The sequence below is a fragment of the Prunus avium genome, chromosome 8 (genome assembly GCF_965620075.1).
Source record: "Prunus avium chromosome 8, drPruAviu1.hap1.1, whole genome shotgun sequence".
Taxonomy (NCBI): domain Eukaryota; kingdom Viridiplantae; phylum Streptophyta; class Magnoliopsida; order Rosales; family Rosaceae; genus Prunus; species Prunus avium.
The window spans coordinates 27130860-27143810 of record NC_142291.1 but is presented as its reverse complement, the minus strand read 5'-3'; the positions used below and the strand labels follow the sequence as shown (position 1 = coordinate 27143810).

General features: G+C 35.4%; 1 protein-coding gene across 1 annotated transcript; it reads right to left on the bottom strand.

The window, feature by feature from the left end:
* Positions 1-1682: 1682 nt before the first annotated feature.
* Positions 1683-11827, bottom strand: LOC110768499 (V-type proton ATPase subunit a3). The gene is made up of 18 exons (XM_021972250.2): positions 11457-11827; positions 10393-10437; positions 9272-9391; positions 9087-9194; positions 8802-8912; positions 8535-8708; positions 7339-7476; positions 6751-6858; positions 6533-6640; positions 6249-6397; positions 5566-5719; positions 4181-4341; positions 3889-4095; positions 3498-3681; positions 3316-3399; positions 3017-3210; positions 2320-2379; positions 1683-2215 (listed from the first exon to the last, which is right to left on the bottom strand). The coding sequence occupies exons 1-18, from the start codon at positions 11589-11591 to the stop codon at positions 2011-2013; spliced, it is 2445 nt and encodes an 814-aa protein (XP_021827942.2). The 5' UTR covers positions 11592-11827; the 3' UTR covers positions 1683-2010.
* Between the last annotated feature and the right edge of the window lie 1124 nt (positions 11828-12951).

Genomic DNA, 12951 nt, shown 5'->3' with positions numbered 1-12951 from the left:
CAATGCTTTTGCAAAATTAACAAGTTATGAATACATGGTTACCCTTCAACACCTTCCACAAAGCCTGCACTGATTCAAAATAACATGCTTTAGAGCTTCAATCAGAACATGTTTTAGGTTACACCTATAAAATTGGCATGTGCCTGGTGTTTTTACACCTCTAAAAATTGGAAAGTACCCACGCTAATTATGTTGAAAAAATTTATGAAATTAAGTTATTTTCTTCGAATTGCAACGACTAATAAATTATCTGAATTAAATCACGACAATTGAAGCTACATGGATGAAAATGCATCTTCGCCCACAGAGACCTTAGTCATAATTTGATGTTTTTTCTTTCATCAAATGTAACAAATAAAGTCTTTATTTATTTATTTTGGTCTTTTATCACGAGATTCTAATTGTGTCGATCATGTGGGCACGCAGAGTTTGCTTTCAGACACAAGTGCATGATTGAAACTTTTTTCTTCTTCTCTTATTGAGATGTGAGCACCTCCTTTTAAAATACATGCTTACTCTTCAACAACTTTCAAAGGCCAAAACCTTTCACCTCCATGGCTCCGCTGCCTTCAGAATCTTTTGTACCACATTTTCTTTATCTCTCCAAAGATATCCATTGCTCTTTTAAAAGCCGTATGTTAGAATTGGAGGGAACTAAACAAATAAATCAACCACTTATTAATGGGAAATTTCTAATTTGTTTAGTTTCCTCCAATATCTTATTTCCGGCATTTGAACTCAAAATTCCGGATTATTCTTCATTTTAAAAGTTGCATGTGAGGGTCAATGGTCGTAATTTGTTAGGTGTCATCCACAGCTCCTTATTCCCAACTTCTGGAGTTCAATCCCAGAAAAAGCTTTTGTCATTTGATGTTACAAGTCTTCAAGTTCGTCGTTTGTGTCTCTGGTGTTCAACTGTTGTCTCAAGCTTCAATGCTTTTCTCAACCCAAAGAAAAAAAAAAACATCAGAGTTTGCTGAAATTACTTTAGCCGTACTAGTCACTTAAACTGGAATTATTATTTATTTCATGGAAAAACAAGTTTGTTTTTAGCCACTACAAGTTTTCAACTCAGAATAATAAATAGAAAAATTATAATAATAATAATAATAATAAAATAAGCATTGCAAAGTCGTGCATCAGAAATAGTAAAAATTGGTATTCATTTCCAGGAGAAAAACTCTCAATGCATAAGGAATAACACTTTTTACTATCCCGGCCAATAAAGGAATAACACTTTTTACTATCCCGGCCAATAACGCAATGACACATAGGATAGCTTTTCCACATATCATTGTGTTATGTTTTTCTCCTGTACAAGGAATAACACTTTTTACTATCCTCGGCCAATAACGCAAGAAAACATAGGACAGCTTTTCCACGAGATTGCATAACAGTGATATCCCTATTACATGTTAAGTTTTTATTTTTTCCAAGCGGCCTCATAGGGAGTCTGTTAACTAATTTGGAATTTGAAGTTTTGAACTCAGTACAAGCTGACCCACAAAAAATTTAACTTTCATCACCTCCAGCAAATCCCTTTTGGCGCATCTTCCACTTATAAGTGTACACTTCTTTTTTCTGAATGAAGCTACAATACATCTAATATTAGTCAAGAACTAGGTTACCAAATAGCATGTTTAAGCTCAGTTGGCAACGGCACTGTGCCAGAGAGTAGTAAATTTTAGAAGTTTTGGTTTTCCTTAGTACTGTATAAATAGAAAGATGATTAGATATCGTCATTATTACACACGGCCACAATTGCCACTACATATTAAGATGATGCTGGCCCTAAAAACTCGCTTATTCCTCCCAATAACAAATAATAAATAAACATGCTAAAGGGGGCGACGCTCAATTCGAAAACCAACCGATAACTCCCCCTCCCCATACAAGGTGCAACACAATTGCCTTCTTGTACTTGTCCAAATGAAAGAATCAACTTGGGTTCTTACCTATTCACACTCAACTCCACGGCTTAAACAGCGCCTAGGACTTCATTTTAGGGCATCACTCATCTTCGTCGTCAAGCAATGCGAATGAGAACGGATAGAACTTGTAACCATCTCCCTCGTAAAACTTGTTCTGGAATTCCACCCAGTGAAGTCGCAAAGCATGAAGGAAAGCACTGAGAGTTTCCATCAGCAGTAAAACACCAACAGTTGCGCAAATGAAGACGATAATACCCACTATGAGTATGATCACGTTGTTGAACCTGTGCAATGTACAAAACAATATGTTCATTATAATTTCCTTCGTAAATATCCAGTAAGACTGACTAATTAAACAAAAGCAGCATCATAAATGAATTAAACGTACCCCCAAGCCAGCAGGAGAACCTTGTCATAGAACACACTGGACAACTCTGAATGAGCAAGACTGAACAAAGTTCAAAGAAAAGACAAATACACAATATTAGCTTTTATTGCCCAAATATATAAAATTAAAAAAAATATATATATATATATATATATTCTGCATGACCATGTCCTAATCTGTAACAGCAAAAAGAAGAATGTACTACTTTTTGTAGAAACCAAGTAACAAATTGACCAATTAATATAATGAGGGATCTAGCCAATGTCATGTCACCAAGTGGGAGATGAATGCCCCAGTTGACACCCATAGTTGATGACTTTTCTTAAATAAATAAAAAACAAATACATGCATACATAGTTCAACAATTTGGCAGCACATCAAAACGAACTGTAGAGCAAACATGCAAAGTTAACAATTTACAACTTAAGAAAATTTTGTTATTGCTTCAATTTTAAACTTATTGATGCCAAAAAGTTGTTTTTTATTTCAACACTTCTCAACATAGGATGCCAACACACATCGAAATCAATCAGTATCAAGCACACATACCTACATAACAAATGCAGACTCTCGCATATGCAGACCCAAAAACAAATACATACATGTACATGCATGTGCACCGATGGCTGAATATGGGCGAACATCAAAATGTTCATCAAAATAGCCAAGAATGGCAGTTAAAGTTCCTGGAAACTACCTTAGAGCCCATAGACGAAGGTATGAAGCTGTATTTGAGACTGCTCCAAGTACAAATTCTATTGTGTGTATCATTTGATGTACGAAAACTTCACTAAATTCAAACTCCCCATGACCATGGGCATCATGGTTTGAATTCACTTGCAAGCTCTCTTCTGTGTTCTCAAGTAGGGCGTAGGATTGGCCTTGGTGCCGCTGAAATAACACAACCATCAGAAGCAGCGGATGAATATAAATAAGGGGAAAAAGTGATGACCAAAATGACAGAGGGACTTAGTGAAAGGATGTCTACAAACATACATCTTGATGTTGCTTCTTCAATATAAAGGGCTTTGGAAAGAGCATCCATGGTACAGAAACAAAAGCCAATAGTAATAGCACAAGCTGGTAAAAGAACAAACGAAATATAAGAAATACTCACATGTTTTCACGTTTACAAGAGAAATAAAAATAAGATTAAAAAGAACTGATAGAGGGGCTACCTGAACTGTTCTCTGACCACTGAAAAGCTGGTTTTCACCTAGCTCGTCTGTAGGACTTAGGAACATGTATATCATTACATGGTATAGATCAGCTTTTGAACCAGTCCACCACTTCATAACAATGAGAACGGACAGGTAGCCAAATAGACTGTTTAAAAATATAATCTGGGGTATAAACTGGAACCTGGGCAATGCAACATATGAATCAATACCAGTTATACACAAGGTCAGAAGCAGGCTATAGAAGAAACTAATGATGTGACTCTAGAGGTAAGTAATCACAGTAAATATGAAAATTATTCACATTTACAGTGTATGCACCTGCTGCCTCTAGTGGTCAAAATGAAAGTTCTATTAAAACGATTAGAAAACAAAGAATAGCACAGCTTACCAAACGTTAACTCCACTTCGAAAGAACCTGGCGTTGAAATAACTTATTATAATTCCAAGGTTCATTTGGACCACCCCAATAAGAATTGACATTTTCATCTTCAATGAGTTTAGAAATGGAAGCTCACTGCGGGATCCATGCCATACAGGATCCAGGCCAAATGGGTAAGTGGGACGCACCTTAATCAAGCCAGCTGTAGTAGCGTCTCTGCATACAAAGAATTTCAGTTGACTATTACAAACAATTCAAAACATGAAGGCAGCAGAGGCATATCCAAAGTTTTAGCATATACCTGCAAGAAAGATCACGGCAAGCATATGCTGAGCTGCCAAACAGTTCAAATGGGACAGAGAAGAACTCATTATAGATTAAACCTGTGTAGATTGAGAAAATTGCCATCAACAAAATAACATAACGGCCACCAAAGGCCATCTCCATGATGTCTCCAAGCTTCTGTAAAACCATAAATATATGTAATTAGATTCTTACATCTAGACAACATGAAAAATAAAAAATAAAAAAATTGCTTCCTAGATATAACTAGCATGTGAAAGGAAAAATGCTAAGAACCTACATACCAAAAGAAAATGTTCCTCGTGTCCTTTGCATTTCAAGTAACAAAGTGAAAAAAGGAAAGTAATCACAATAAATGAAATCAAAAGAGAATTACACCGAGCAAACATGCTCATGAAGAAGCAAAACAACAGAATTTGCAGGCTTAATGAAATTGAAACTTTCTTTAAAGCACGTGTATTAGACAATATCAGATGTTCAAATGTTGACAAACAAAATCTTGTATAACCAAGAACACCACCTTACTCCTCACATCATAGAGGTAAAAGACACATTCTATCACAGTAGTGCAACTTATTAAACAATCACAATACCCTGACGGGATGGGGAAGGGGAGGGGGAAGAAAAAGACAAACTGGGATCTTCCAATTTTTATAAGGTCCAAGTTTTTTAACTCATTCATTAAACTTATTGCACACAAGTTTTTAAACTCATTCATAAAGCACATGTATGCCAATATCAGATGTTCAAATGCCGACAAACTAAATCTTGTATAACCAAGAACACCGCCTTGCTCCTCACATCATAGAGGTAAAAGACACATTCTATCACAGTAGTGCAACTTATTAAACAATCACAATACCCGAACGGGATGGGGAAGGAGGCGGGGGAAAAAGGCAAACTGGGATCTTCCAAGGTTCAAGTTTTCTAACTCATTCATTAAGCTTATTGCACACAAGCTATAATTACCCAACAGGTTTTGAGTCGGTAACAATCAGAAAAGCATTGAAGAGCATAACAAGATGGGATAAAGTGAACAAAGTCACTACCACCTAATGGGCTAAGAATCAAAATTATGCACATAAGAGACCTTCAGATACTGGTTACTACTTGGGGCAATAAGCAACATACAGTCAGTGTCACAATGGCTAATGGTTCACATCTTTCTTGATATGAGAATATTATCTAAATAATATCTAAAAATATAGGAGAAAATTCACTGGCATTTTATTAAATTAAAGAAAATGGAACAGCTGACTAGCATAGAAGACAGTAGGGAATACATCAATCTTTGATCCTACACAATGGACTATAATGAAACAATATAATTGTTGAGATTGGACATGTCAAAATAAGTGATTACAAATCATATGTAAATAATACCTGACTAGAAAGTTTCCTTTCCCTGCCTATTAAATATAGTGTCGCAAGTAACAAACATATTCCATGTCCCCAATCACCAAACATGACAGCAAAAAGAAATGGGAATGTCACGATAGTATATACAGCAGGATTTGCTTCTTGATACTTAGCTACCCTGCAATGGAATTGAAACAAAACATTTTGGAATCTTGTGTATATTTCTGTCAGAAACAATAAAATAACATTGCAATTTGTGCTTTCAAATTCTAAAATTCGTATCAGTGCAATGTAGGGGTTGCTTTCTTACTAAAGTCACTAATGTTGCACTTCAAACGCCTTCATTAATTGCTACATTAGATGGAACATTAAGAATTAAAGCAGGAGATGATTCAGGGACACTATAATCTTTGATTGTTACCCCATATTACCTGGCAAAACAAGCTATTATCTAGCTCACATGATAATGGTAAGGAAGTACTAGAGATGGCAGAGTAAATCAATCACAATAACTACACAAAGTGGATAAATAATTTCAGTATATACCCCCACACCTTACTAGGGAAAGTCCAGAATGACAGTGGTTAATAAATAAACTCATTAAATTTCTTATATTTAACCTCCTTGGGAAAAAAAAATTAGAATCTTAACTTTTGCAATTATCAATAAAGAAGCACCGAATAGCAAGATATTGCAGCGGAACTCACCCATATGCCTCAACAATTTCTTGAAAAGAAGAAGTGAATTTGTTTGTGCGGAAATAGGTAGGTGGTGCCTCCTGTGTGTGCAAAACCTGGAAAATAGCGCCAACTTGTGAGTTGGAGTCAAATGCTGCCCGCTGCAATGCATCCTGGATCTGCACAAATCAATTCAAACAAAGAAACCTCAATAACATATTTGGCTTGTATGTCATAGTTCAAACCTTTTAATTCAAACTGGGTGAAAGAGGACTCATCATACTGCAGAGAATTTTTTTGTAAGTAAAGGATACCTGTTTTGATGCAAAAATAGGACTCCACCCCTCAGCCACAAGACACTTTTTTGTTACATCAAGGCTAAGCATGTTAAGATGATGGTATATGGATTTCTCCTTCCTCACCTTCACAAGTACAAAGAAACATTGTCAATAGCTTGACATTTTGCAATATAGCAAACATTCTCCGCACAAATAATGAATAAATTTCATTCAGTAAAATAATTCAAACCTACCAAAAGGTTCCAATGCTCAAAATGCTCCCCAATAGTCTGTAACAAACTTCCCTGGTGCAACAGTCCGATATCTATAGTAGTCTTTAGCTCTGAACTTCTTCCTGAAACCTGAATTTGAAACATATGGTTGTCAAATGAAGCTATGAAGGTCTTAACTCCCTGGTTTTCAGGTAGCTCAAAACCAGAGAGTTTAAACCTTAAAATCTAAGCTCAAAACGATGATTTTAAACCCTAAAATAATTATCATTGTCAGGAGTAGGATAAAAATTGGAAGTAAAAAACATTGCTAAATCGCCTATGCTGATCGAGGCCCAGAAGGCAACTTCTTCATGTGTTAATCGATCAGGTAACAACTGCAAAAAGGCTAACTTGGATTTCTAAGCATGGTTGTCATAGAAGTTAACAAACTAACTATATCACTAATTAGTTGAAGTATAAACAATAAAATGTTGGCATACTTCATGCTGGAAAAAAAGAAAAAAGAGCAAAGAAAAAAATGAGAGCACACATGAAAACAACAGAAATGTAATATGAATGAAGGAAGCATCAGCATGGCCAAATAATCCAAAGAGAAACAATAGTACATACCTCAGTAATCATTTGAGCTTGTCTACCTAGGTCCTCAGGAAAAGAGTAACGATTGGCTCCAAAAGCTTCACATATTTTAAGAATTTTGTTCTTTGCTCTTTCTCCAGAGTAGAATACCACAAAAACATTTTTCTCAACCTGCAGATCATAATTCACATTCAAAGATAAATAACAGTGCCATATTATATAATAAACTAACCATATATCCAGTATTCATGCATAAAGGTTTGCATTTTATCAATTTTCATTGCTAAATAATGATTTTTACTATGTATATGTACATCGACATACTCCCACTACAAGGAAGATATTTGTTGATGAGACCATTATATGGAATATAAGAAATTTAGAATGGCCTGAAATGCAACAAGGATAATAAATTGTCATCACCGAGCAAAAAAAATTTAATCCCATTCAAATATCAGAGGGCCCATCTCAGAACTGGCAGAAGTCAGCACCACCTACAGCTCTCTCTAAGACTTATGCAAAGATGCAGAAGGTAACAGCAAATGCATAAAATGAATATATTCAGTTTTAATGGTAATAGTGAAAGCCTACCCTTTGCTATTTTCCAAGAAAATGACTACTCCTTGGTGGTGTGAAATTCTTGCTTCATTTTGAATTTTTTTGGGAGGAGAAAGAAACCTTTTATTAATTTGAAACAATCCAATGACGTAGACAAGTTGTCCACTCAGAGATACAGAATAAGACAGTTACAACACATTTGACAAGAATAATCTTATGGCTTGGCAATTCACAGCAGCCTTCCTATCTACTAAAATAGTAAAAAGACACCCCCTCAAACTCATTTGAAACAGATGCCCATAATGGGGACCAAAATCTAACTCTCTCCCACAACTCCTCCAGCCCAAGATCCTTTGGACTGTTTGGTTGAAAAGAAAAGGAAGAAGGTTTTTATGACAGAGGGGAAGAGGTAGAGGTTTTTAGATACCTAAGCTCTCTAGTCGACTTCTTTGTTTAAACATATTGAGGATATGCCGTTTACTGTAAGTGAACTTGATTGGGTAGGAGTGTTGAGTTGATTGTATAGTATACTTTGTTACACTAAGCTAGTCAGTCAGATTTAATGGCTTCTTGTCCTTATATTATAAATAATAAAGGGTACCAAAAGAACAATAAAAACTTCCTTTCATCGTACCAAGAATATAAAAATGCAGGAAACAATGTGTCCATACCTTCTCTCCTGAAACAGGATCGGTGACAGGATTTTCAACCACAGCCTGCCTCAGAAAGACATTACCCCTAGTAGCTCGAAAAAGAATCCTCTCAAATGCCAAAGACTTTCCCCTAGGAACAAGCCCAGTGAGAAACCCCAACTTAACTTGCTTTGATGGATCAGTTGATGCTTCCTTCACAACAGCCAAATGAAAAGAATTGAACTAAGTAAAAGCAGAAGACTGTGGTTAACCTTATTACTATAAAACCAAAATTGAAGTCTATACTTGCTCCAGTAATAAAGGCGTGTCCAGGGATTCATCACCAATATGACGGGATTCATTTTCTCTTTGCTGCAACGCGGCACTGCTTTGAGCTGAGTGAAAAAACTCACCCGCCTGAAAGGAAGATATATTTTTTAGTCACTTGAGAGCTTAATGAAATTAGATAAACACCGAACTTAGCACACCATTAGTTGATAGAGTATGTTCTGATATCTTAATAATGCACGATGCATGGTAATAGAGTTGCAATGATATTTTTTTGGCCAAACAAGCAAAAAGGGCTGTCACCTTTTCCAGAACAAGCTTATATTCTATCAGTTCATTATATGAACGCTGCAACTTGTCACTGTTCGAATTCATTTCAATCAGCTCTGCCTCAAATTCACCAAGTTTTACCTAGCATACACACAAAATTAGCGTTAGAACATGCAATATTAAGCATCTTTAGCTAGGCACCAAACACCTTATTATACCTCCAGGTCGTCCACATTGACGTCAACTAGTCTTTTAGACTTTGAAGAAGGCAAATTTGCCTTTAACATTTGGTCCTTGAAGAAACGTAATTTGCGAGCCATCTCTGCACATCTTTTAATCTACATAGGGAAATGAATAAATGACCAATCAATAAGTCATTGGAGACATAATTTCTGTATCCACCTTATAAATAGGATATGCAGTGCAGGTTACAAGACTCTTTTTAGGTTCGCAACAATCTAAAATATTTCACAAGCAAAACTAGCTAAGTTGCCAAAAAATGTTAAAGAATATAAAGAAATAGGCAATATGAGAGGTTAACTGTTTGAACAACTAACTTGACCACACTTCAATATTAAGTGTATATCAAAAGAAGATTATCAACAAGACCATTCAATTAGAACGAGCATAGTTGAAAAACCTTTACAAGTTCCTAAGCATGCAAAAGGATCTCTTCGCATGCACCAAGGGGTGAGGGAACAGCCAAAAATGTACCTGAACTCTATGTTCATTTTATAAAGCTAACTTTAGGTAAAATAGGTTACATTGAGGATTGCATCCACTAATAGCTGACTGGGCCGAGTGCTTCCCTTTCTTAATATGTAGTCAATATTTTCAGTTAAAGTGGCACGTTCCTGACTCAATATTATAAAATATATTTGCGACTGTTTCAAAATCACCATAAACTTCTAAAGATATGCTATGGGTCAGAAATTAATCTTCAAATGGCCAGCGTAGTGGATACAATAGAGCGTTCAATGTCTTGAATGTCAATCATCCCAAAGGAGGAGGTAACAACAGTACAGTTCTACACACGTTATTAGAAAGGACCAAATATTTATTTATGTTGGCAATCTAAGAAGGCCTTTTACATTAAAATTAATCATAAAGTACAGCTCCAAAGATTATTTTGAAAAGCTCTAAGACAACATAAACTATTGGAAAGAAATTTAAAGTTTAGATTTTCCCTCCTTTTCCTGCTAATTCTTACTACTCGATTTTGATGAGCAGTTTTTTTCCTTTTAATGAGAAGTATCATATCCCCGACAACACAACTGAAGGTAAACACAATGCAAAATAAAAATGTGGTTTATCAGTAAGCTAAGGAACATAAACACACCTGAGCAGCATAAGTCCTCTGAAACGGGCTCTTCTCTGCATTGAGCTGAAAGAATGAGACATCAAAAACATTAGTTTCCAGATAAAACTTTAAAAACAAATCCTGAAAGCAACATAACAATTTATTAGATTAAGAAAGACAAATAACAAAGCTAGCATAGTGCTTCATGATAAGAGCAAGCTGTGCAACACCTAGAAATTCACATTGATGAATTTCAGATATTAGTTCTTCACAAAATTGTATGCATAAACCAAGTAAAAAGTATTAAAGCCTCTCTTGATTATAAAATAGGTGAAACCCTTGTGCAATCCTCATATTTCTTATCCGCTTACCCCTAAATATTTTCCTCATTTGAGGATGCTATGTATCTCATCATCTTCTTACTCCTCCACCTAAACCAGGACTTTCTACACTTAACCATCAGTTCTTTAAACTTATAGAATATTGTACATTCTGGTATAGGAATTAGCAAAACAATTGTTTTTTCTTTTATACACATACTTTGTCTATAGCTCAGATGAAAGAGATCTAAACTGCTTTTGGTTTGTTAGTTCTGTCACAACTATACAGGTTGTCCCGGTACTTATATAAATTTCCAAGAGACCTAAAATCTGAGAATGCCATAATTATGTATTAGGTGCTCATAAAGCTAAATACTTTGATAATCAAGTTTCTTTTTTCGTGACACTCTAAAGTATGTGATAATCTCGGCAACAGCAGCAGAGAAAGCTTGATCCATATGCACATAAATGGTAACGAATCAACTGATCAAACTCTTCATTTTGCACAAAAATCCGAAATTGAGTCCATTAGAAGCTAAAGAATCCAAAACCACTTACTGATCAAACAATTCAATCGTCGTATTACCTAAAACTGAAACCCTAAATCTCATAAAACAAAAACACTTCCACAAATCAAATCCAATTGCGAATTCCAATCACAAACAGTGTCAAGCTAGGGTTTTTTCTTGTTCTCCGCACAGAAACCAATCCAAAACGTAGAATTCACTATAATTGAAACAGAAAATTGAGAATCAGAAAAGAGAGAGAGAAATGAGGACGTACGTCTTTGAACTGGAGGAGGCCGAGGTCGCCGAGATAAGAGACAGTGAGGTGAGCAGACTCGATGGGGATGATGATCTGGACGAGCTGCATAGGCTCCGACCTGAACAGATCCATCGGAGGACAGCACTCTCCCATTCTCTCTCTCTCAATCTCAGAGTCTGTGGTTGTGTGTCTGTGTAATTGTTGTGTGAAACAGTGTGTCAAAAACCACACGCACACAAGAGAGAGATGAGAGATCAAATAATGAACTGATCTCCACTGCAATTTTGCTTTGCTTTGCTCTGCTTCTCCTTAGCGCTGGGCCACACGGATCATCCACGTCACCTGGTACCCTCTCCCCTCTCTCTTTAATTTTTGTTTGTTGGGGAAGGTTTTGTGGGAAATTTCTCAAGGCCTCTGGATCTTTTGTCCCTTTTCCAATTTTTTATTTATTTTCCTAATCGGATTCGACAGTCATTCCCAATTAAATTAATATTGTTTTTTGGTGCGACGTGATTATTGTGTTCCCGTCAGGATATTTATATATTTTCCGATTTTATTTTATTTTTTGTTTATTGGGTAAGTTAATGGATAAGATAAAGTTAGTATTCAATGGGATTTACCTGGTCCTGAATTTATACCCAAGTTATATTTTGGTTATGTAATTCGTTTTTGAGTCACTTTAGTTCTCAAATTCTCATATGTATTTAGAGAATAATTGTATTCAAATTGGCAGTTTTCCTTTCTAAATGGACAGAAAAATTGACAAAATAACTGAACTAGGACACGTACAAGAGTTGGAGGACCAATTGACTCAAAAACAAGTTTAATAATCAAAATGAAATTTGGATATTAGTGAAAGTATCATTACAATTAAAAATTCTTTAAATATTAGTCAACATGGTCGGCATGGTCCAAAACCAATTGGGTTTCCTAATGACTTTGGCTCACAGCAATTCTTTAACAACAGTGATTTTTAATCGTTTTAACAAAAGGGTTTGGACTTCAAAAAATTTCAAAAAATCACTTATGGTCCCAAATAAGCAAAAATACCAAACGAGCAATAAGTGTTGTAACGTACTATCCAAGCAATGTTCAAAACATATTTACTTAAGAAACAATAAGATGTAGTTTTCTCAATGGAGTTAAAAGAAATTGAGTTTTTATCACTAATTAGAGATTTACTTCGAGAGGGCGAAACAACAGACTTGTCCATGATACTTTCTGGTCCTTTAACTATTTACAACTGTTATTGGCTGCTTATCCAAAAACAAAAACAAAACAAAAAACTGTTATTGGCTCCAGTGTTTTGTTATCTTTTAGTTTAAAATAATCTTAACTAAGGATAGCAAAAAAAAAAAAGTAATATCTGGCTGTCCAAAACAGTAATCACATGAGCTTACTAAAAACAACATGCTAGTTCATTAGTTGCACTTGGATTTTGTTCATTAGTTGTATTTGGATTTAATGAACTCATCTAAAAGGTAGCTTAATTTGATTGAATATACACAACTAT